This window comes from Leuciscus leuciscus, assembly GCF_965113295.1.
Source record: "Leuciscus leuciscus genome assembly, chromosome: 4".
Taxonomy (NCBI): Eukaryota; Metazoa; Chordata; class Actinopteri; order Cypriniformes; family Leuciscidae; genus Leuciscus; species Leuciscus leuciscus.
In genome coordinates this window covers 11,745,901-11,773,046 of record NC_138728.1, presented here as the reverse complement: position 1 = coordinate 11,773,046, position 27,146 = coordinate 11,745,901, and the positions used below count along the sequence as shown (strand labels likewise).

Genomic DNA, 27,146 nt, shown 5'->3' with positions numbered 1-27,146 from the left:
TATAGGCCTATATACACACACCCACACAAAATAATTATATTAATTATTTCTTATTTCTATTTAATTTATTTTTATATTAATTTACACAAAATAGTATAGAGATTTCGCAATGGCTATTTATAAATTTTTGGCCACAACATTACAATTATTTTAGCACTTTTTCAAGCCAGATCTCTTCCGTTTTAACCGCTTATTCGGGTGAATGGTGTATGAAATCTCTCTCAATTCATTTTACCCGCTGATGACTTATGTGCCTTCCATTTTATTGATCTGCCTGTTTATATAAAGGCCATAGTTCTCAGTGAAACAGTCAATAAAACGGCATTCAGCCCTCTCTAAGGTCAGCATGCATTAGCAATATTTTCCACACAAAGTGCTCATTACCACGCTGATCTTTATTTGTTCTGTAATCTAGATAACCCTTTATAAAACATGCAATGAACAATGATGGCAGGAATCAGCTCTTATCTCAGAGCGGCCACATAACTCAGTCTCTTTTTCAAGCTCCCTTACAAGCCACGCCGATCACACAACATCATCTCCATGGAAACCCACCGCAGCAACGAGGGCCCAGCGACGGCGGGGCAACCACAGCGACCCCGACCCACCAGACATTAAGCCGGCACTCCAGAGAGAAACTAATCTTGTGCAACATACAATGAGCGAGCACGGAAAGAACAAACCAAAGCAAAGAAGCAGACACAGAGGGAGAGTCGGCCGAGAGAAAGCTAATGAGAAACGTATTCTTAGTACGTATTCTTTAAAAGAAAACACGACAAGCTGGTGGTAATAAAAAAAGAGAGCGGGAGTGATGGAGAACTATGGGGCCGTATTTCACTCTGTGAGGAGCTATACATCTGATGGATGAGAGAGGAGAGGGTCAGGAAAGGCTTGTTTGATGGCTATTATTAGGCACACTAGAGGGAACAGATTTCCCCTTAAGCCAGTAACTCAGCTGATTGAGAAATCTCCTCATAGTGACTCCCTGAGGCACGTGAATCACACCGGACACGCTCGCCCCGTGGGCTGCAGACTGAACAGTAGCAAAGTCAAGAAAAGATGTCAGCCGAGAGAAGAATTTGAACATATCAAATTCACTGAGCATCCAAAGTGACATTCTTGATTCGAATTTCTTGTCAGCCTAGAAATTATTCAGTGGTCAAAAAAGTGTTTGTAATGACCACTAATGTTTTTACTGATGTCCCTTATAAAATAAAATATATAACAAAATTAATAAAATAATTGTATTTTATAATACAATTATATTATATTATATATTATATATAAACTATATAATAAATTAAGTTTATATTTGAACCCTGTCTCTTTCAGTATACATGATAACATAATACGATAAAATTATATAATATAAATAAATTATTTTATACTGTTGATTTACATACATTCAAATACATAAAAAAAAAAAAAAAAACATTGCGAAAACCTCATCTTAATGTCATTTTAACATTCAACAAGAAACATCCCAAGGATGTATTTCAGAAAGAAAACACTATAAATTTGCCTACAATTTCCAATTGAAAACACATACAGATGTACTTTCGGAAATCCAATTCACCATATTCCCACCTGATTTCAAACTGACCAGGCGCAAAACAGATCTTATACATTCCTATCCATCAAGAAATAACTCTAAGTACCCTAATTCTGAAAATGTCATTGCATTTGTAATGTTTTAGCTCAGTCCTGCAGCGAAACTCCCAAGAAGAGATTTCTCTATGAAGGCTGTCAACTGACAATAAACATACCTTGACTCCACACTGTGAGAGTGTGGAGGTCCTGAATAATATGATTCACGCAGCAGAACCCCATTATTGCAGGATCACACATTCACACTGATACCTGCCAGATAATTCAATAAAATGACAATGTTTCCTAGAAAAATGAGTGTGCTAAACACAAACAGACAAACACATTAAGGTCACAGCATAAGCGCTATCAAAATAAACACCCCCATATAGGTTTGCATATAAAAAAAACAATTTGAAACAGTCAGCTATAGCCTATCTGGCCTCTACCTGACAAAATGACAAAAGCGATTGTCCACAACAGAGCAGCATATTAGAGCCCTATTTGGCCTTATTTGTATCCAGTCAGGCTTGAGCAGGCAGAAATGTCATTTCCATGTGCACGTCTGTGAATCTGAAGCCTCTGGCAGCAACAGACACTCGGAGCGCACAAGCTAAATTATTCTTGATTCCCATTATACAAAGTGGTTTTATTAAACCATGAGTGACCTGCATTTAAATTCACGTTTGTCATGTGGACAGTGTTATAAATCAAGTGCAGTGCAGCGCATTGTGGAGCAGCTCTGACATGCCTTCACACTGATTTCATGGACACAGATGCATAAGCCAGATAAATATGCAATTTTCCTTCTAACTATGAATATTGGATTATCTTAATCTTTTTAAATGGTTAAAAAAAACTTGAAATGCATACTGAAAACAACACGTTGGTGTATGATAAGGGGGAAAAAAACGCTAAATAAAACTTTTCATGTCTCCATATTTAGGGAAACTAGGAAAGTCTGTTTTTTCTAATGAGAAAAGTAATTGTGACTTTATTTACTGCAACTGCAACATTATGTCAATTGTGATTTTATTTCTCATAACTGTACCTATATACATAATTTCTCACAAATTCTACTTAATTGATCATAATACTGTCAACAATTGTGACTAAAAAGTATTTCTTACATTTTCAAATTTCAAATGTACATATTATATACATATTATTCTGAGGCCAAAAGACTTCCATAAAAATAAAGTGAGAATTAAATGTTACAAAAACCTAACAAAAGTAATACTTTAGCACTTACCCTCTCTAGGGACAGAAATTACATCAAACTAATGCTTCACTGTATTCCAACGAAAGACAAGAATTGTCTTACTTTGTTAAAAAAAAAAGTGAATAAACAAACAGTAGACTGTTGACTTCTGCTCTGATGCTCTAGAGCCCTTGAAGGTCGTATGCATAACAGATTACAGGCTTGGCTTGTGAAGTAGGAAGTGAAGTGCTATTCAAACTGAAAGCAAGACCAAGCCAAAGACTCAATTCAAGAACTTCAGAGTTGCCTAGAACTAGTTGCCTGTTCTAGCACATTCTGTACCTGACTAATGAATTAAAAAGACTATGGAGCTGCCAGACAAAATTAGTAGTCTAAACTGTGATAAATTATTAAATGTTTATGCCACTGGCGTTGAACTGCCCTATTATCATCCAGAGTCACCAACATGGCCAGAGGTCTCATTGTGGCTTTTTTATCACTCTTTCTCCCTTTACCTTAATAGCCTAATTTACAAAAACAAAACAAAAACATAATCTGAGCTCGGTGGAAAATATACCTAAAGGATATGAATCAGCTTGACAAAACTTCTTTCAACTCCCCTTTAAGCCATGAAACTGGCTTCATTTATTAACAGACAAACAGCTTTACAGACAAACTACTTTAATGTTAACATAAAACAGCATTCACAACCTATTGTAAGTGTATCTTTGTGAAACAGAATATTTAATGAGGGGGAAAAGGGCAGACTTGGTTTGATCTGTTGGGAATGTAATGGATCATGAAAAGTGTAAATTTATACCAAAATGGAGCCAAACCTGAATGCAACTTTTTAATATCGATCAAGATTTGCTGTTCTAGCTGTTAACTTAAATGATAACCGATATTACATTACTGTATTAGCCCCTAAAGGGACATGGTGGTGGGAAAAATATGAGATGGGAGGGAAAAAAATAAATATTTCAATGCTTTTGCGTTCTCCTGCGAAAACTTTTGTGTTCCCCGGAAAACTCAAAAGGCTTGCAAGCGAACCCAAAGTTTCTTGGGGAACGTAAAACATTTGTGGAGAACTCAGAAGCATTGACTCCTTAAGTTAATAAACACAACATTTTGGAAGGAATAAAGATTTGTATGCTTCAAATGTTCCTCACAAACATATTTGAGTCCTAATACTGTCAGACCAAAAACATAAAAGCCAAGAAATGTTACAGTCTGAAGTCAAGTGAAAAATGTTGTCATACTGTACGTAGGAGGGCCCATATGCACATGTTTTCGATATTTATAACTCATAAATCATATGTCAGGAGTGACACTGTTATTCAATATAACTGTACTGCATTGATCGCCCGCACAGCGGTGAGTTCAGTCAATTCAAGCCTCTCTTTCTCCCAGCAAGCCTCCAGTCTTTCCACCGCTCTATTCAAACGTTCATTTGTTCTTCAGTCAGACTGAACACCCGCCAGACCCTGTCAATCTGGATTCAGTGGAAGTAACAGGGAGCTCATAAAACACAATGTACACAGGGAACTAACATTATTTATAGAATAAAAACATTAATTTGGGGGACATAAAACAAAAAGCAGTTCAGTATAGTTTCAGTATAGAAACTTTGTTTTTAAAAGCAGCGTTTCCGTTTCTCAGTATTTAACAATGTACACTCACAGTCCCATCAGTCAGGCTCAATTAACTCTTAAATAAATAATTCAAAATAAATTAGTTAAAGAGGAAAAGAGAGGACAGAGAGAAAGGGAAAAAAGGCTGAGTTTATATGTATCAGTTTCAGTGTGAATGTGAATGTGAATGTGAATAAGGACAGACATGAAAATAAAGTCTGCTTAGAGTAGTAAAGGAAGTAAAGTTGTACAAGTTTTAAACTAAGATCTTAATTTTTAAGTCAAATCTGCATAATGGTAGACATGATCAGAATAATTAAGAATCTATTCATCTCCAATTCTGAATCCTCTAAAAACAAGGCAGTATCTGACAACATCAGACACATAATGCCAGTAAGTTAAAGTACTAGAATGTTCTTTCTTAGTCATTGTTAGTGGTTGGTTTTCTCCAATAAAAGTGGGGCATAACTGGGAGACACAAAAGAATATATTTTTTAAAGTATGTTTTTACAAAATACAAATCCTACTTTCACCCGTTCGGATCATAACCCTTGCACCACTGAAAACTCCAAAAGACGGCTTAACATATTAAATTTAATCTATCCATATTTCAGAACTCCAAACATCAATGCACTTACATAACTGGCAGGAAATAATCTACTCCTTCATTTGATATAACTTTTCAGATGACAAGGACTCAGATATGAAGCTCTAAACATCATTAAAGTCTGCAGAAGTCTGTCTGGAGTGAGTCTCGGTGCACAGGGGAGTTTGAGGTCTTCAAAGCAGGAAGTTGGATTATTTTAGGCCTCCATTATGATTCACAGACATGCTATAGACAGAAACCAGCTGCTAAGGCTTTTTGGAAAACTTTTAAAGGCAAAAACATGCTTGTGACTCACATTAGATCAACATTAACCCCCATCAAAGCATACAGGAGTGTTTGGAGTGTGTTTTGGTACAAGGGAGGATACAGGGTTCAAGAAGGAGGCCAGGAGGACAAGAACAGAAACCGGTCCACAGGAGCGAAATTTCACAGGGCTTGTGGGCGCCATGACCTCCGAGTTATTTACACCAAGTCATAAAATCAACACAAATCTCTCCAAAGCAGCAAGCAGACCACTGACCACAGCTCTCAAATACCCATAAATCAGCAGGGTTAAAGCACAATGACTCCATGCCAATTTAAATATTTCACATTTCTCCGTGGTTAGGTTGGTCGGACGTTAGACGTTTTGCAACTAAACGCACGTTCTTGAGATGACACTGATCTGTTGACGCTAAAACACAAAGAACCAGTGTCTGAAAAGGTTTGCTACTTCTTACTGAAGTTGATATGACAACTACAACTTTTAAATATTTACATTATAGTTACAATTTATATCAATTTATTGTAGTACATATGAAAACGCTATATAAATGCCTCATTCATTCATTCATTCATCAATGGTTAATTTAATGTATTTTAAAATTTAATTTATTCCGGTTGTGGCTTTCAGCAGCCATTAATTCAGTCTTCATGTCACATGATCTTTCAGAAATAGTTCTCATATGAAATTATGTTTATCTTCAGTTAAACTGTTTAAAATAAATACATAAATATATAAATACATATACTGAGGTTCATAATATAACAACTATGGTTGGAGGAAAAATATATTTCAATATATTTACATTTTATAGTTAAATTTACAGATACACACACACACACACACACACACACAAATAAAAAAATCATAATATTACCATGTGCTGACCCAGATATCAACATAATTGTGTATTGCTAGGTCTATTCAGATTCCCACTCCTAATGATTATTACTGTAAAACCAAAGAATTACATCTTGAACTGTTGTGAAAAATTGACTGAGGCATAATTTAATTACCGACAGGCACAGACACTGAGACCCGTGGGAAAATAAGAGGAGGTGATCATAAATGATTATTTTCTTCTTTAGCAGGGGTGAGAGCGTGTGCACATTCACTGAAACACCAGTATATAAAATGCACTTCATCATAAATGGACCTGAAACCCATCTCAGGATAAAATGATCCACAATTAATTCGTTTTTTCCAATATCTCTATTATGTAAAGAGACACTCTATTGGTGCAAGAGAGGGCAGGGCGCTAACCAACCTCATCCTGAAAAATGACCAGCATCTGCTTTCAGTCACTGAATTAGCAGATGACATTATCAGCGCTTCAGTACATAGCCAGGCACAGAAAGTAATGCCTCGTCCGATCAATGGACTGAGAAAGCACTGCATTATGGGATAGAGAGCACATCAGTCCTCATGATATGAGTGGAACAATTGTTACTCAACTTGCTAGGGACATTGTTGTCCAATTCATCTGTTCGCAATTTTTTAACAATTCATAGCAATTATAAGCAGATATGCCTTTTTACCCCATAATGCACTTAGGCTGAACTCACTGTGTCCTTCATATCAGCTTCCATAATGGTTACACATAAAAGATAACATTCCTTTCCTATAAACAGTCCTAGATTTGAACTCTATAGCAAACCTCAAACGGAGCACATTTCCTCCTCTGCAAGAGCTTGTATTTGTGGTTAGTGTTAAAGTCAGTGGATTGAAAGAGGACAAAGGCATTGAGGGTACGTTTACACGACAACAATGTACTAAAAGCAGACAAGTTATTCCTTTGCATTTTTCATGTACAGATGACACCACTGTCAAAACGATCCCCGTTCCCACGGATCTGCGAAAACGACTAAAAACGCTGTATTCTTCAGCCAGGCCAGTAGTTGGCGATGTCACTTTGTAAAGAAACACTAAAGACTGAACACGCAATATGCACGACGTCACCGTTTTCACAAATTCACGTTTTTGTAGGTTACACGGAGGCGATAACGGTATTGTTTTCAAAAACTTCCAATTTGACATCTGTTTTCAAAAGTTTGCATTTTCAGTTTTTAGTTGAAAACATAGTTGTGTAAACGGCCCCTCAAATTAAGTTCACGGGATGAGATGACATGACAGTTAAAACTGAAGAAAAGATGTAAAAATGTAACATATTCATCTGATTATAAAAATAAAAAATAGGGTTACACTTTATTTTAAGGTGTCCTTGTTGCAGTGTAAATTATACATTGCATTTGCATAATTTATAGTAATTAAACTACATGTAACGTAACAAGGACACTGAAAAATAAAGTGTTACCAAAAATAGTATAGTCTCACATTACATAATAGGTCAAATTTAAACATTTATCCAATGCATTTTTGCAGTGCATTTTGAGAGACATATCCAGACAGATGGAGCTGAAAGAGCTTATATTTTAATCAGCACAACAAGTACTCCATATAGGAGGAAAATACATGCCACATATTACTGGTAGTTTTCACCATCCAGATTAAAATGCTTTTGCTTTATAATGTAATTCAATCAGAAGCATTCAGCTTCTGCATCTAGACTAAAATGGAACACATTTATCATACAGTACATGGAATAAATCACTTCTTCTAAGAGAAACGAGTCATATAAGCAGTCTGTCATGTTATATAGCTGATCACAGCATTTATTTAGTTAGACCAGTGATTCTGAAGGAGCAAAATAAGTCACAACCCATCAGAATCCAATAATAATTCCTTAGAGAGAACATATTTAGGAAATATTATTCATGCTCTGATAGGGTCCCATCAATAAGTTGTGTATTTACTAATTTTCTGCCTAATTTTATCAATCAAATACACTGTTAACAGTGTTTTTCGAAGTAGTAAATAAAATAAAAGTAGTACATATTTCAGTCTTTGCTTTAAAAAAATGTCATGTAGCTATAATTAAATGTGTTAGGCCGACTTGTCATTTCTTTGTAATCATTTGCGAAGTTTGCATTGTTTCAAAGTATATCAAACACCTGTAAATCCAACACGGGAAGGTAAAAGATTTTCCAACTCAGATTGCGCAACAGATTCAAGTTGTTCTCACAATTTTCCCGCTTGGTCCAACAGAAAGCTTGACCTCTTTGAGCTGTGCTTCATACATTGATTCAACCGCAAAATTTCACCAAAATTTCGCTAATGGCATCTTATAAACACAAATCACCAGCTGGTTGAAAGAGAGAGGCACAATCACATGATGCCGAACATGTTGTCCATCTTCGGACATGTTTGACCTTAATCTCCACTAATCGTTTATCAACCACAAGGAAGCAATAGTTCAAAGTCAGTTTATGTTTTTTTTTTGTTTTTTTTAGATAACAAATAAAGACAGGCATGTGAACGGAGATGTTACATGTGGCCATACTAAATAAATCTGTAATCCCAATGCTATATCATGCAAAGATACCTATAGCTAAACACCAGTTATATTTCCGCTGACAATCCCATTGTTCACTAATCTACTACCACTTAGTATGCAAGATAGAATTACACAAGTTCATTGCGTTTAAATCAGGCTTAAAATCTACGATGCATTAAAATCAGGACACAAGGTACATGTGGCATATTTGCAGAGCAATTATGAGCATGCAAATGTCTAGCCTGCCATGCCAATGGCAGCTGGTGCAATGTGTCTATGTAAATATCCAGCATCTGAACTTACTGAGTCACAAACAAACACTCCAAAAACCACAGCAAAAGCTATTTATTTCCCTCCCTGTAATCCTCTCTTTGCATTATTGTCCAGTCATTCTATTCCAGATGGTAAGGCAAAGATGAGAGTGCATGAGAAGGCAAAGGTCCATGATGAAGCACAGCTGGCTTGGTGGCACGTACCTGGTGCCTGTTGTGCTTCATTAGCACTGCTATTTATTCCCATCCAAAAAAAGCGTTTGATGTGGTTCCACCTGGACTCTGTGCAGAATAAAATTTCATGGACTGAGCATAATTTAGATCTAAACATGCATCGACCGGACAAAGAAAAGGGCATTAGAATATGAAAGTTCATTTTTTATTCAAAACACATTCTTAAACTATCTGTAAAAATCCACCAAATTCAGATTTTCTATCTACTTCCAGAGCATTTCATGGAGCAATGACAAAGAGTGTAAATAATAATGAATTGCACCAAAACAATCAAGTCATGCCAAATTGACAATTTCAGAGCTAGTAAAGAATCATAAATCAAATTCAATTTAAAAATAATTAAAAATAAAATAAAATATTTACACCCCTAAACATAAAGAACCTGTCCTGCTCCACAAATGGCTTTCTCCTCCTGTCTTCAGCTCTGATATCTCTCTCAACTGCATTCGCTCTCACACAGACTCATTTCTGTCGTTACAGCCCTATACAAATGCTAATTAACAATTGCTATGAAAAGCTAAATGGGAAACTATTCTCATCTCACTATGAGACTTGTGGCTCTGCAGCACACAACAGCTGTTATGCACACATGCATACTAATATCCCATTGCCAGGGACATGAAAGCAAATGTGCCATATTTTTTCATTCATTAATCATCATTTAGATGTATCGATGTTAGACTGCCTGCAGGTTGCCTATGAAGCCATCAGATTATGTACCAAACTGCAGTGTGAACGTCAAAAAGAAATAGCCTAGCACTACAGTGACTTAAACACACACAATGAAGAGGTTTTCGAAGTGTGAACGCCAAATATAGTCAATGTCCCGAAGAGTTATATAACTCTAAATCTTATCACCAGTCCTAATTAAATCACATTTGACATACAACAGCCTGTAACCTCATAAACACAACACACTACATTCTGGCACGTTTAGCATAATGCTGCATTCATTTACACCTGAGGCCCAATAAAAACACCGACCAATGCAGTCGGCCTGTGTTTCCTCACTTGACAGAAAAGAACAAGTGCAGCCTTTTTGCATTGTCCATTTGTGGGTTTTCAATATTTTAGTCTTTCTTCATGCTTAAATATATTAAAAATATATTAAATATTCAGTATTTTTACAGCATGATGGGATGACAAGAAAATATTTATTTCATTTTCTCAAAATGCTCAACCATTCGATACAAACCTGATACCCAATGTTTTGTAAAATCAGACAATAATTTTGATTTAATTTATGGGAAACAGCTACCAACATTTGGTCCCAAACTAGGTGGATAATAGTTTAATTTTAGCTAAATCTTACAGCCATTGTTTATTTATTTATTTTTAAATATTCTTCTATTAAATTTTGATTTATTTAGAGGTCCCAGATTTTGGTAACAGGGTTGCAAAAGTTACAAAACCCTGTTATAAAACAGCTTAAATAATATTTCGTTTGAACACATTGAGGCTGACAATCAACATTTCGGTTAAGTATAGCCTTTTACAATTTGCTCAAATTAAAATAATTGTGTAAAATAAAAATAAAAACTATATACATTTTACAAGAGTTTAGGCCCCATTTGCACCCTATTAATGGAAAGTGTATATAAACGTTTAAAAAGCCTGTATTTTTTTTTTTAAAGACACAAAGACATGAAAGGAAGATGCAATAACGAAAGGAAGAGCCTTGTTCCCGTTGTCTTTTGTGGGGTTTCCTATGGCTGTAAACGTTTTTTTTTTTTTTTTTTTTTTTTTTCATCATGCAATGACAGTCAGCAGGTCCATCTAGTTCTCAAATGAAAATGAATAAATAACCAATTCAAATATTTACATTTTAGAAATGCGCCATTATGAACAAATATTGAGGGTGAAGCCTGAGAATGATGGGAACACCTGCTGGTGGCCGAGCAAGATTTCTATGAAACACAGACTTTCATAATGGGCCGTTTATCGTGTCAATACAACACGACACACAATGAAAGCATAATTTTAAACGCCGTTCGGAATAAACGGACAAGTTTCGTGTATTTCAAAGAAACGCGTCCTTTGTGAGCCCTGCCATATTGCCGTGAAAATCCGCATCATCATCGGTTGCCATGGGAGAAGCACGACTGGATGCTCCTCATCGGCTCAAATACTGCACCTACTGCGCATTCTCCTTACGAAAAGCGTCTCGACAGAAACTCTGAGAGAATAACGCTGCATTCATAAAACTCACCGACTGCAGCGATGAATCCTCGACCTGTCCGGTTTCATGGGATTGATGTAGGTTTGGAGTGTAGTGGGCGCGCGCCGCAGCTTCTCTTTCTCCTCGAGCGCTCCTGCTGCTGTCAAACGCGCAGCGCCGTCACGCGCACGCTCAGTGCAGGCGCAGCTGCAGCGACACGAGAGACTAATCAGCGGATCACACACACAAACACCACTACTTAGACTCTGTAAAACAGAGAGCACGTATATTCTTAACGTAAAAAGAATGGTTCAAAAGTTTGTTTTTGAAAGAAACGCATAGCTACTTTTAGTAATGACTGACTGAATTGATCGAAATTTACAGTAAAGGCTCCGCAAACAAATTCATCCATTCACACGTATCCACACGTATGTGTGTGCGCGTGTGTGTTTTAACACTGTTTTTTTTTCCATGTCATTAAAGTACAGTCATGGAAAACAACCTCAAATCTACAATTTTCAGTCTACACACAATTATACTTTGTCAAAGCCATATTTAACCTTGTGTTTTTGTGCAGATGGATAGAGTTGCTTTGTGATGTTTTTTTCTTCTTTTTTTTTTTTCTCTCAGTGCAAGGCATCTGATTTATGATAGCTTAGTGGTTTGGCAATGCAAGTGAAAATGAGCATGTTAGTAGTCCCACTGAACAGCATCATGTCTGAAACCCATGCAGGCAGCCACGTCTTAAAATGTGAATAGATGTATCTACTTACTGTACACAAAACAGTTATTGTTCTCAAGAGTCCTGGCACATTTGTAATATCAGGAAACAAGGAATATTAAGGACTACAAGACACAACAGATGACAAATGGTGACATAAGTGTAAAAACATATATGGAAGTAGTATGCTTACTGAACTAAAGAATGACCTAAATAGACTAGCATGTAGTGGGACTGAAAATAAAAGACATGGAAACTAAATTCTAACCAAAATTTTAAACAAGAAAGTATTTTTAAACAAGAACGTCTGTTCTGATAGGCTACCTAAAGTGCACTCTCAATACAACCGTAGCTCACGTCTCTCTGAGGTAATGCAGACTGGCTTTGTTTAAACGTCCCACTTCCTACGCTGGTTTGCAGATGGCTTTGAAAACATATATCATCTAGAAATAATTGTACCAGAGCCAACCGGTAGTTGCTTATACAGTCTGTTCTTTTTCCAGCAAGGGAATTTTTGAGAGGCTGATCACCAATGAGTGGAGCTTGACATCCAGCTCTCTCGCCCTAACCAAACCCTAACCTTATCCCTAAACCTACCGGTAATTAAGTTAAGCTCCACCTCTTAGATCAACAGAAAATAATAATATTGCACTTGAGCATATCATTGGAATCATTTTAGGGACATACACTTGAGGTGTCAGAATGCTCTAGTCTGGTCTTCCATTGCCTGGCTAAGGGGATTCTGGGAGGAGGTGATGCAAGAGTTGAATCAGACATGGTCCTATCTGCTCTAAAGCTCCTCGATCGATGGAAGTAACAAACCAGTGACCTTCTCAGCTCTAGCATCTGTGTGTTTATGGATTACGACAAAAACTGCAGTGATTGCGTACCAGTAACAAGACTGGAAACAATATAGATTAGAAACTGTTAAATAAAGAAGGCATTTCCAGTGCAGTCCGCTGTCTCGCATGTACACGGCAGCTCCCAGTACCACTGCAATGTGGATTTGAGCATATTTCCATCAAATATAGTCTCTCCTCACACTCACCTGTGGGATTTGACACATCATTGAACATTTCCATGGATAAGACACATTCCTCACTTCAGGTTAGGCTACATAACTGAGGTCTTATGAGGAAATAACCAACCTCACTGACCTTTACTGTATAAAGGTGGCTAATTTTCAGAGGCTCATCAGTCTATAAATCTTCATATTTCTCATTGGGCTATACAATTTTAAATATATAGAACATCTATGTGTTTGACTTCAGGCTTGACAGGCTGCTAAAATACCAGCTAATGTGCCAACAGTGTGGAACAACAGACAAACAGAAATCAATTTTGCAATTGGAAAAATCAATTAAATACTGCCAGATTAATTACAAATGGAATAAAATGCTTGTGGTTCAGATTTAAATAGCTTTCACCTCACGTACAGGTTAGATTCTTAATGATTAGCACTCTTTACCAATATTAAGAGGAACAAAAAAATTGTTATCTAAAATAATAAGATAACATATCCTATCTGAGAAGGAAAAACTGAAACTGAAATAAGCTGAGGTTTAAAAACCTTTATTTCTCTTCATAATCACGACGGAGTAATAGATTAAAGGTGGTATTAGGAAAAATGGTATTTCTGAATCAAGCTGTTAAAATTGAATCTACAACATTGTCATGATTTTACTTAACACCTTCAAGGATTAATTATATTTTACATATTATACACTCAATCTGAACAGAACCAATAAATTATGTAAAACATTTTCCTGCCAAGTGCACAATACTGAAAAGCAGCCAATGCATTCAAACATAGTACACTAAATCATGATCACTTCATTAGTATTTCCACAATGACCAATGTAAGATTAAGAGTCATCTTCAGCAATAATACAACTGCATTGAGTGCTTTCAAAACATTTTGTGCAAACTTTTTAAAACATCAGACAGTGCTGTTGGTTCCTTTTGCGGTCTGACATAAAGGTCAATTACGGACAGCTGAAATTTATTAGCACACACTTGGGTCTGTGAATCAGCAGCTCGCCTCATGCTAAGTACAGTACTGTTAGTTCAGTCAACTCTACCTGCATTATTGTGCAGAATAAACAACTAAGGATTTTCTTGAGGAGACACTTAACACTTTTATCCTATTGTAAATTAATGGATCAAATTGACATTAGTACATCCCAACAAACAACAAAGCAGCACATGCAAGTAATAGCTAGTCAGTGTTGCCGCTAACATTTCATGCCTGCAAGGCTCTTTGTTTCAAACAAGACCCACAACAGAGACAATAACTATCCTTACAGTAACTACAAAGCCTTAGACCTACAATGAACCTATTCAGTCTTCTTATGTGGTCGATATGAGGCAACAGACCTGATCCCCTTTTTTTTTATTTATATGGCAATGTAACACTTAATTCCATTGCAATGTACAGTTTTCATTGTTATACATTAGAGAGACAACAGAAAAGGTCAGTGGTTGTGCAAGTTTGGTTTAGAGTTTCAGAGTTTGGAGCGAAAGGGAAATCCATCGTACATGTCAGCTTTAAGTTGTGCCCATTCTGCCAGCTTTTGAACGACGCCCTTTTCTTGAGTGAGAACACTAGCCACTTTCCTTAACTTATTCTCGTTACGTTCCAGGTAGATGCGACCCTCACCCAGCAAGAAGTCAAGCCTGTCCTGCCTGTTCTCATCCAACGGGACATCCTCACTCATGTAAGGGTTCAAACGAAAGTAGGTGTTCGGGGGAAGGAGGGCGTCCAGCATCGTGTGGACCTCTACAATAAAAAAAGATCAATAGTAGTTTATGTAGTGAGTGACAAACAACTGTAACAATTGCAATGTTTCATCATTTAAAGAGAACATATTATGCTTTTTGACATTTTCAACTTTCAAATTGAAAGTTTGTGTGATGTTGCTGTTTGAGGATGAAAAGGTCTGCAAAGATACAAAGCATAAAGTCCACTTCAAAGGGAGTATATATTGATTGCGCCTTGATTGTAGTCTTGAGTTTTCTTTCGGGAACATACTCATCACAATATCCCTCATTTAAATAAGTCCCGCCCAAGGCGGAAAAGAAAGGGGCGAGTTGAGTTGCGTTAGTAATGGGTTAATGTTAATGAGCGTTAGTAACTCACGGTTATGGTACCGTAAGGGACGTGACATTTATGAAACACACTCAAAATGGTTGATTGATCACAACACACTGGTCCAGCCGACCAATCAGACCACATTGTGCTTTTCGGAAAGAAGAGGCTTCATAGAGAAAGGAACTGAACAGAGCGTTACAGACAGACTGGGAAGAGAGGTGCTGCAATAATGTCAACTATTTGGAAAAATAAGGTGTTTTTTGAACATTCAAGCATGAAAACCTATTCTAGTAGACCCCAAAAAAAAAATCAAACCCTATCGTCTCACCTTCAGTGTCTGTGGCGCTGCTGATGACGTTGGTAAGTTTGGTCTTTAGACTGGTATAAGTGCTTGAGCTGGTCTTGGCGACGGTTTCGTATCGGCCTGTTCCCAGAGACACCACACACTGCACAGGGGTGTTGGGCCACAAACACTTGCTCTCATGGATGGCCAGAGCAGTAGGGTTGTTGATCAAGAGACCACCGTCCTGGATAAAATCAAAAACATTAACCACATTTTATCATATCACAATCAACTAACCATATTTGTGAGGAAGCGAGAAGAGATTCTTGTGTGCTCTATCTCAACTAAAACCGGAGAAACTAAAATATACTATTTAAAAGAAATCTTGAGGTTCTGCCAAAATAACTGCATCTATTCTTGTCCAAAAGCAAGGCTTTTTTGTGGAAATCTGGGTTATTCTTTGAAAAAACTAGAGGTACAACATAAAAGAGGTGAATTTGCATTTCCAGCTGATATGATTATGGGAATCATCATCACTGTTGAGTATAATGGATGAAGGATCTCTCCTCTGTAGGAGACGTGGGTAGATGTGTTAATTTGACCTGAGGCATTTGAAATCCATTTACTTGGCATCATCCTTCTCCGTTTCAATGTCTCCTTTAAGGAGCACATCAGAGAAAACAAGATGAAATCGTCTGCTAAACAACATCCTTTATTTCTCCAGTATGCCCTACATTTTAGTGACACGGATACTGATGCAAATCAGTGAACTACAGTCTGCTTTCTGAGTCCAAAGCTAACAAAGGATACGTCAACAAATCAATCAATCAAAGGCTAATAAATGGGATATTTCACCCCAAAATGAAAAATGTCATTATTTACTTACCCTCATGTCTTTCAAAGCCTGTATGCCTTTCTTTCTTATGTGGAACACAAAAGAAGATGCTTGGCAAAATGTCTAAGCTGCTCTTTTCCATACATTGAAAGTGAATGGTGACCAATGGCTGTCAAGCTTAAGTTTCACTCTATTACTCTCAGAAAACTATCATATTGTTTTAGAAGACTTGGAATATAATGCATGGGTCAATGGACTACTTTTATGATGCTTTTTGAAGATTGACAGCTGATGGTCACCATCCAGTTTGTTACAGGGTTATTATAGTCAACTTAACTATAACCATAAACTTTTTTTGTTACTTGAAATAAAATAAATGTTAAAATATAAAAAATAAAACTTCTCATTTTGTGTTCCACATGAGAAATAAAATCCTATTTCCTCAATGAGGGTGAGTAAATGATGGCAGAATTGTCATTTTTGGGTGAACTTTTCCTTTAATGAATGAATTGATGAATCAATCAAATGAAAAAGAAAAACAAACAAACAGTTGAGGACTGGCTTCTTGTTTGATGGTTGAAAGCCCTTGAGGAGAGTATGCATAACAGAGAACAGGCCTGGCATGTTGAGAAGAAACTGAAGTGCTATTCAGAGCAAGAAAGAGAGAGAGAGAGAGAGAGAGAGAGAGAGAGAGAGAGAGAGAGAGAGAGAGAGAGAGAGAGAGAGATCAGCTTTTCCACTGGTGGCATTCGGAGTCCGGGCATCGAGTGCTCTGTTGGCAACAGGGTTTACAGCCAAGAGCCTCTACTACATTTGCATTTTAATTAGAACACATTCATCCCACACTGCAAAAACATACATCAAAACACATCACAGCGGCTTTGAATGAGGAATCATGGGAAGATTGATCTAATGAATGTGCATTAAGTGGGTTTGGTTGGCCCTTAGGCCAATAAATTGGAATCATCTACACGGACTATTAGATGAAGATCTAAAAATAGTTAATTCTCATCTTGTTCGACAATAAATTAGGCCTTACCTGAGGACAATGTCACTCAAAATATCTCTTCTATTGTTCCCCAAAGAACATTTGACCACTAAATGAGGATTATTTCTGATGGACGCATGAAAGCAACATGTGGGTCAATGGAGTATAAGAGTGTCCATGATAAAGAAAAGGAAGAATCTTTTTAAATAATGGACAAAGAAAACATTTGAGCATTTCTGGTTGGACCACATGACTTTGATTTGGTGAATTATTATTATTATAATTTTTTTATATTAATAAGAAGTTAAGAATACTTTGTTCAAATACTATTATCTTTATATAAAATTAATGATAAAATAGATTATATGAATAAAATGACAAAAGACTATGCCAAATGACTTGAATTTAATTATTTTAATAATGCTTTTTTCTTTCATTTTTAACTTCCCCTAAAAAAAATATTAAAATGAATATCAATTCAGAAATGAACTGTATTTGTAGTGTATTTTTCAATAAATTAATATATAAAAAATGTACATGTATAAATCAACAGAAAAAATGACCTATGTGACATATCAGGACATTTTTTTTGTTTATGCCCCAACAAATATTAAAATGAATTACAATTCAGAAATTGACTGTATTTTAAATGTACTTTGAATAAATGAATAAATAAAAAATTGCCGTTTTATACCACCATTTCTAAATACTAACAGGCTCATCTTCCTATTGACCACAGATCTCATCAGACTCTGAATGAATCTGGGCATTCATTTAGCTCTGTGACCAATAGCTTTACTGGCCTATTTGGGAACACAGGGACATTGTGGAAAGCAGTATGTGAACTTGGTGGGTGTCAATAAGCAGATGGACAGAATGACGCCTTCCTGATGGCGCAACAGGCACCGCTGAGGGCTACGATTCAACATTAATGTCTGCCGCTTGGCGGAGAGACTTTTAGGCTGATGAAACCCAGGCTGTGAGGGTGCGTTCAGTGTGGCAGCCGTGGCACCGTGCCAGTTTCAGCTGGATGAAGACAAGCAGACAGGCAGAAAGACCTGACAGCTACGCCAATGTAGTGCAGAAACATATTCAGATCATGAACTATTAAAAATAATACAAATCTTGCTTGTGTATCCCTTCTGTATTACAGTGTGTATCTTGATGCATATTGTAAATACGCAGTCACATTCACATTCACATCAAGAACAATAACTTTAAAGATAACTATAACGGTAACTACAGTATCTTAGTGTCCACACCAACGCACGATATCGTTATGTTTATGATAAGCCGCTTTAAAGGCTCAAGCTCTTTAGAGCCGGACTGATTCTGATTGGATGTCAATGTTTTTATCGTTCATCAGCTGTTAAAAAATCTTTCTAAAAGTGATTCCGACGGTAACGTTCCTCTGTGTCATTATCGTTTTAGTTGTGGTGTGGACTCTGCTATACTTTTCAATTTAGAACGATTTTTTAAAACGCTATCTTTATTGTTATAGTTATCATCCTTTGTGTGATGATTCAGAGAGAAGTGGATCAGAGAATTGAGGAGTCTAAACAGACCCTCTGACAGGAATCTCTTCAAACAACAATCTGAGAGCCACTTTAAGGCAGCCGAACTGAAGTGCCCTAAGTGACGGTACTCAAGAACACTAATGAGTCTGAATGTGCGGCACTGATGAGACAGCACAGGAAATAGTCCGAGTGCATGTACTGTATGTGCAGAGTTTGCTTTTCCTCCTTCTTCTTGACAACAACCTAAATGGGGTTTGTAATGATTTTCAATAGTGCAAGATGTCTGACCGAGGATAACGTCAACAGTCAGAGAACTCATGAACATGAAGATAATATAAGGATATGTTGATAGCAAGAGCAGATAGAGTGTAGTAGATGATGCAGACCAGACTTTATGTGGTTTACCTGGTGGAGGTCATTTCCTAGAACACATTCCTGGAAGTAGCCTGGAGCAGCGGAGGAGGCTCGAATGGCTTGCCACATTTTATGCTGACAGCCACCCAGGTAGTGTGAGCGAACCCCAGGCAGGAAGTTATAATTCCTGAAGACATACGCCTTCAGCGGCAGGCCTCTGTTCACTAAGGTGCTCACTGCCGACACCTAGTGGAAGCATTGAGTGATTCATCTAAACAGTGAAAAGATGAGAATTGCATTTCTGTTACAAATATATATATTTTAAACCCACCTTCGGGCATTTAGGGTTCTTGGAAGTCTCGATCATTAGTCCATTCCCCATTCTCTCTCTGTGGTGAATAAAAGGGGGGGAAAAATACATGAAATGTAAACAGCAAATGAGATAGGCATTGTATTGGATTGGATTTTATTTATTGCTATTTATTTTTGCTCTTATTTCAATGTAGTTTTATATGTGTCTCTTTACCTCTATTATTTTGTTATTTCAATTTCGGCTTCAAAATATTGTTGGACTAAAAAAATAAAATAAAATAAAATAAAATAAAATAAAATAAAATAAAATAAAATAAAATAAAAAAAAATAAAAAAAAATAAAAAAAAATAAAAAAAAATAAAAAAAATAAAAAAAAATAAAAAAAAATTAAATTAAATAAAAAAAAATAAAAATAAAATATTATGGCCCAAACAGGCTTGTTCACTTCATTGTCTTACTTGAGGATCTCCTCCCAAATCTGGCTGTCATAGTACGCGTGACTCCAGCCCATTTTCACTGTGCCCACAATCAGGTTTTGTTTAAAGACATCAGATCCCAACTTCCGATAGAGTTCCTCACACTCATCCAGAGGGATCTGGAACACACCCAGCATAAAAGCCAGAATGGCCCCTAAGAAAAATCATAGAAGATTTAGAAGACATAGAAGAAGAAGATTGTTCACTCCTATACCTTGTAGACATTTTGCAAGTAATTTTAATAATATACCTGTACTAACTCCACATATGTAGTCAAAGAGCTGATAGATGGGCTTCCCTGTCAAACTCTCCAGCCTGTACAAAGCCTGTAATGCAACCAAACCCCTACAAAACAATGACATAAAATTACAGGCCTGCACACGTCACTGTACATACAGTATAAAAATGTTCATAAATCTTATTACATGAAACTAAAGGATCGATTCACTGAAGCAAATTTTTTAAAAAATCAAAAAAGTTTAAGAGTAGTTGATGGATTAAATCATGCACAATAATTTTTTTTTTTTTTTACACTTTAGGATAAACATTTATAGGGAAATGTATGCAAATGTGTTCAGTTATAGTTCAAATCCTATAACTGGTCACAATTTATTTATATATTTAAGTTTTATCACTATTTAATTATTCAATTAAAATATTTCATAAGGTCTTTAATTGATCATTATATTGGTAACACTTTACAATAAAGTCTCATTTGTTAACATTAGTTAATGTATTAACTAACAATGAGTAAATATATTTTTACAGCATTTATTAACCTTTATTTTACTTAAGAATGTTCATATTCCGGTTAGTTCACAGTTTGTTGACTAATGTTAAAAGAAACAACTTATGATCTTAAAAATGTATTAACATTATCTAAGATTAATAAATTCTGTAGAATTAATAATAATAATAATTTGTTACATTTATATAGTGCTTTTCTGGGTACTCAAAGCACTTTACATGAATTGTTACACAGTTCATGTTAATTCATGAACGCAGAATTGTTAGTTCATGTTAACTAATGTATTTAACTAATACAGTTAACAATTACTGTAAAGTGTTACTATTATTAATTTATGTCTATAGATCTATAATTATTTATATATTTTTTTACTTATCATGACCCACTGCTGTCACTTTGTTTATTTTAGTTTTATTTAAGCCTATATTGTTTATTTTAGTTTTTTTTTTTTTAAGGTAAAATTTTGACAAATTTAAAACATGAAAATTAGCCTAGTATGACAGACAACATCTAAAGGGATTGCAAAATTGTGTCAGTTCTATTTTTGGATGACCTACTTTTAGGTACATTTGGGCTGACCTACTTTCATCTTAAATGTCATTTCATAATCTGTTATAATCATTTTTTCCCCCCAACTATCATCTGTCTGTCACCTGGTGCCTCCTCCGTCAATGGAGAGAACACGTATCCCTCTGCCTTTCACCGGGTCATTGTAGCCCACCAGGGCCAGAGCCTGTCTCACTGCAGCCTGCAGCTTGACATCTCGTGCCTGCCTCAAACGCAACAGACAAGAGATGATCTTCTCCTGAACACAGCGAGAGAAAGGAAGAAATGAAAAACAGAACGTTATTGATTGAGATTACAGTGTAGAAAAATAAAGCAGTCCTCCTCACAGACACTTACAGAGACCGCCACTCCTCTGGTCTCAGGAAACTCCAGCAGGTGGAAGCTCAGTTCCTCCACCCTGCTGATGGTGATCTTCACATCGGTGACTCGCTGAAGACTCTTGACCAGTGCTCTGGTCCGGTTATCCACACTGACACGTGCTATAATCTACATACAACACACAGAACAGTCACTTTTGATCTTTAAACATTATAATCAATGGGAAATTGATATATTTTGCATAGGCAACGGGCTTCATTTGCGTGTAAATAAAAAAAATCCATTCTTCATGTGACTATTTATATACGAATGAATTGCACACAGATTAATTCTGCTCCTTTTGCATGAATTATATATAATATGCAATATATAAAACTAAACTTATATATAAACTAACAATTTTGGTAATATATGCCTATATATATATATACACACACACACACACATCCACTATATATATATTAGCATATATTACCAAAATTGTGTGTGGTTCTAAAAACAAGCTTAATTTATCCAATATTTTATTTTTGATCGATAGATTCAACCCCAAAACTATTCTGCTGATCACACTGAAATAAATGTATCAGTTGTTTGAAACTCAAAACTTTCACAAAAAAAAAAAGAGAAATCTATTCTATTATATTTACAGGGATAGTATTCTACCTTCTCCCTCTGAGACATCAGTTTCTTTGCTTTCTCCTCTGCCTCTTTCTCCTCCTTGTTTTCTGCACTCTTTGCATCCTGAGACACGGCCACTTCGACTCCGGAGGGTTTGTCCTTCTCTGCCGTGCCACCCTTCGAGTCCGTTCTAAACTTTGGAACGAGAGGAGTGATGTAGTTACCTACAAAAGCCTGGACGCTTGGCCTAGGGTAGGACAGGTAATGACTGATGCCTTTCCTTGGCGATATGGGGATGGCTGAAACGCCCTCGTCCTGAGCTGGAGCAGAAGGGGCTTGTGGACTTGGGATGGAGCCATCCTTGTCAATGGCAGAAGGACCAGGGGGCTTTTCTGGTGTGGATCTATGGGACACAGGTGCTGCCATAAGGATATGATCCTTGCTAACTTTGGGAAGAGCGCTAGGCTGGATCTGAGATGTCGGTGTTGTGTCTCCTCTATCCTGCTGTGATCGTTTGTCATCTCGTGTGTCGCTTCCAAAGTAGGCATTGACATGTTCAGCCAGGTGACTGTACGTTTCATCCATGTCGGTTGTGAACGCAGCGGGCTGGAAGCGTTGCAGCGTTTGCTTTGCAACCCCGCTGGATGTGTTTCCTGTGCTGTTTGACAGATTACTAATAGATTTTGGGGGTTCTTTAGGAGGTTCCATGTCTTTTTTTACTTCAATCTCCCTGGGCGGATCAGGTGCCGCCACAGTCATGACAGCTCCTGCCTCTGCCTCGGCGCATTCCACTTTAACTTCTATAGTTTTGGCCTGGGTTGCACCGGGTTTGAGGCGTGTGATCTTGGAGAAGAGGTCGATGTTCACCGTTCCGCTCACGGCCTTGGTAACGCTGTCCAGTGTGCTCCTGATGCGCGACATGCGGCGAGGTTACTCGAGGGAATTCTGGGATATTCCTTGAGAAAACACACTTGTGTGAATTTGGCATCAAAGCTACTGAGCCATGCAGAGCTCAATCAAAGCTTTAGCCATTTCACATCTGCTAGATAAGAGCTCTGTGCTTATTTATAAGAGTAGGAGCTTTCCTCATTTTAAAGGCGACCTGTAAAGTGAAAGATTGACATTTGTTATTATTAAGTTAATAATGTCTAATATCATAAAAAGTAAGAAACCACACAGAACATCCTTGCAACCGCATAGAAATGTGCTAAAAAACACAAACTATGGTTTGACTTGAAAACTTTATAGTGCATGTATAATATGGACCACTTTTGTGTCCTTTTTGAAGTTTGAAAACTCCATTTATTGTGACTACATGAAAAGAGTATCCAGTTCATTATTCATTTTTTTCAGTTACACTTTATTGGGTAACACTTTATTTTACTGTGTCCTTGTTATGTTACATGTACTTTCCATAATATTAAAAGTAAATTATGCATAATTACATGCAACTAACCTTCAACCAAATCCTAATCCTACCCTAACCCTATAGTAAGTACATGTAGTTGCTTAATATTACTCAGTACTTAAATATATAATTACACTGTAACAATGACACCTTAAAATAAAGTGTAATTGTAAGATGACGTAGTTACATTGTACTTACTCAAATAAGTACTGAGTACATACATAGAGTTTGGTTTTTGGTTTAGCTGTGACGTAGTTAATCTGGTTATTTATTTATTTTTGGCTAGTAGAAGTTCTGAATGGCCGGTAACTTAAAAATTTAGAAGCCAATTTGGCCGGTGGGTGAAAAAGTTAATTTCAAACCCTGCTTGTAATTATATACATAATTTACTGTTATTACTATGGTAAGTGCATGTAGTAACTACGTCACCTTAAAATAAAGTGTTACCTTTCTTTCCAACAGAAACCATACAGGTTTGCAAAGCAAAAAAACAACAACAACAACAACAACAACAAAAAACGGTGAACTATGAAAATAATTGTAAAGCATTACGTCGCAGAGTTAATGCAACACCCGTCCCCTGTCTGTCATCACCATGGAAACTGACGTCAACATGGCAGAACCACTAACAGCCATGGAAATGGACAGCGCAAATATCGCACAATGTGAGCATAAAATCAAAAATATCGACTGGATCTCATGCAAAGACTTTACAATCGAGATCGGAGAGCAGCTGATCAGGCAATACATGGACACATGGGAGATACAGCAGCCCGGATGGCTCTACAGTCTGAAGTTTCTGCAGGAAACAGAGCTGGAGTTTAAAAAGCAATTCCAGTACGGAGCCAAATGGAGCATCCCGACCCGAAGTACCCCGATCCCCACAGCCACAGCAACCGTGTATTTCATCATAGAAATCTCCAAAATCAAACCAGACACACTGCCTGTGGACGTTCACTTCCTCGTTGAAACCAACAGGTTCAAACATATTCCAGGACAAACGAGGTTCAGGGAAAAGTGGCTGATGGATGTCATTGAGAGCAAGACACTGCTTATAGACACTGTTGGCTTTTAAAACGTCGAAATCTGTCATTATAACTCTGTAGTGCTATTTACAAACTATATCTTTCAATGGAAATCAATTCAAATGATTTAACTGTTGTTTTATAAGCTGTAATACTGTATGTAACGTTAGTTTTGTATTATAGAAATAAGAAACATCTCTAAAGTGCCTCATATCAACCATAAAATGCTGTTTTTGCCAGTTTAGACCTAATTATCTAAGCGCAAATGCATTTAATATGTTTATAGAGATAACAATTTATTGTTTACATATGTTTGTTTTACATATTTTTTAAGAGGCTGTTCATTGGACCATTGGTGTTGTTATGATCAGATAAGACTGTAAAATATATATCTCTGCTCTATTAAGAGGGAATTTGACATATTAAGCATACAGATAAAGTTACATACCCGGCGAGTGGCTATTATTCGCTGTCATTTCGTTCAGAAATATTTTGAAAACAGAGAGATGTATGAATCCCAAATGGAAAATTCGACAGGAAACGTTTAGAAACAGAACAGATGACATCAGAGCCATATAGAGAAAAGAGTTGCGACACTTCCATAGACCTTCGTTGTAATCAATGGCGGCGCTCGTAACCGCCTACTTCCGGGATTTGAAGATCGGAATAGTTCTAAACACTGTCATTTGGCCGTTGGACCCCATTCACTTACATTGCTCCGCGTCGAGTTGTTCCAGAGGTAAAGTTGCTGAAATATCGACCTCTTTTGAATTGTCAACTGTCTAAATTGTATCAGAGGCCCTTTGCGATGCTTATACTGGTCTTTATTTGTATATGCACAGCGTAATTATTTATATTTTATCTTGGTTGTTTCAACCAATTTTCAAGCACTGCATGCTAACTAGTTAGCTAGCGCAACTTCGTCAGCTGTGACAGTAACAGTTAAGAGTTCGGTAATGAATCGCTACCACCTTTATACCACCTTTATAGCAACTTTGATTTTATTTTTTTATTTTTTTAGGATTTAACTTTTCATTATGTGACGTGATGGAGGGTTTTATATCATGTAGTGCCACAATAGAACTATATTTGCATTTTTCTTGTTCACTCACACAAGCACGCATTTTTGTTGTTTGTCATTGTTTAATAAAAAAAAAAAATTATTTGAAAACCTTCATTTGTATCAGCCATGCTTAATTTATGTCACAAGTGCTGTATTGTAACAGACGTTTAAATGATTTATTAGTTAATTGCTTAAGTTACTTTGAGTTACAGCTATACCCTTACTCTTAGAAAAATCTTCACTCTACACTTAGCCTACTTATAAATCCAAACATAAAGCGTAAATTTGTTTTTAATCTGTTAAAGTTTTGATAATGTGTATGGCTTAATCATAAAATTATATTCTTAGTCTTAACATGGTCATGTTTTACATTTGTGGTTCTGGGGTGGTCTCTTTCATCAGAAGAAATGAGCTAGCTTCTGTGACTTCAGAACGGACCGTCACGGCAAACCTCTGCGTGATCACGAAGGTAGGCTAATGGCTGGATCGGAATTTATATCAAAATCATGAGAATCAATAGCCTAATACAGGCCAGTTGTGCTAAATCATGAGACGTTTATTATCAGATTAATGATATGCCAAAGTTAAGTTGGAGCCGCTACAGCCAGTGCTATTACCCATGCGAACATGGACACTAAGCTTCTCCCTCCAAAAATATAACCTAAAACTTCTAAATAATGCAGTATTTTCGTTGTCACCCTGCCTCTCCAAATGCAAAACTGGCATTAAAAAAATGCAATACCAGCTGAAAAAGTACTTGGGTGTGTGTTTTATTTCATATTACCGTTCAATAATGCAGTCGCTGCTGTCTGTCCCATAGAATAACATGACAGCCAGCGTATGTTTTAGAACTATTGGGGCTTACATGAACCACGTGACAGCCATAGCGGCGACATCAAAGAGTGTCGCAACTCTTTCTCTCTATGGCTCTGGATGACATGATGCGCACACAGCCAATCAGAGGGCCGCGAATCTCCTCTTCTTCTCAGTTGACAGGATCAACGCAAACAAAAGGGAAAGAGAGCACTGCCAACTACTGGTAATAAGTGAAACATGCCATACAAAAAGTAAATATCATGGCCAGAGAAACTTTATAAACAAAGAATGTTTAGTTACGTAAAAAAAGTGATTTTTGCATATTAAATCGCACATGATGTATGAGTTGCAAGATAAAAGCAAGGGCAGCATATTTCCTCTGTTTAATGCATGTAACATATTCAACCAACTGGTTTGTCAGTTAAAATATTAACAAAATCATAATTAATGAAATGAATTTGCCATTTTCTACACTACTTTTAATTATATATGCATGCAGTGTGTAGCAGGGTTATTATATTTAACTAAAACAATTACAAAATATATTTTTTGTTATATGGCAATATATCTTCATTGTCAACTAACTAAAAATAACTAAAAATGAAATAAAAATTAAAAAGACATTAAACAAATACAAATACAAAAACACAAACGAAATT

The 27,146-nt window shown here is 36.6% G+C and overlaps 2 protein-coding genes across 13 annotated transcripts in view; both read right to left on the bottom strand.

The window, feature by feature from the left end:
* Nucleotides 1-11,520, bottom strand: part of nrcama (neuronal cell adhesion molecule a) — a 49,669-nt gene extending 38,149 nt beyond the window's left edge. For 11 of the 12 annotated variants that reach the window (XM_082167115.1, XM_082167125.1, XM_082167126.1 and 8 more), the window contains exon 1: nucleotides 11,398-11,520. The gene's annotated coding sequence lies outside the window, so the exon portion shown is untranslated. Of the gene's footprint in view, nucleotides 1-2,839; nucleotides 3,020-11,397 lie in introns of those variants that run through there. The other variant, XM_082167120.1, reaches the window with a different exon arrangement.
* Nucleotides 11,521-13,623: 2,103 nt separating this feature from the next.
* On the bottom strand, nucleotides 13,624-25,174 carry pnpla8 (patatin-like phospholipase domain containing 8). The gene is made up of 10 exons (XM_082166685.1): nucleotides 25,057-25,174; nucleotides 22,221-23,277; nucleotides 21,576-21,725; nucleotides 21,326-21,477; nucleotides 20,175-20,269; nucleotides 19,907-20,078; nucleotides 19,467-19,524; nucleotides 19,187-19,381; nucleotides 15,487-15,685; nucleotides 13,624-14,846 (listed from the first exon to the last, which is right to left on the bottom strand). Exons 2-10 carry the CDS (start codon nucleotides 23,094-23,096, stop codon nucleotides 14,572-14,574), a joined length of 2,172 nt encoding a protein of 723 aa, XP_082022811.1. The 5' UTR covers nucleotides 23,097-23,277; nucleotides 25,057-25,174; the 3' UTR covers nucleotides 13,624-14,571.
* Between the last annotated feature and the right edge of the window lie 1,972 nt (nucleotides 25,175-27,146).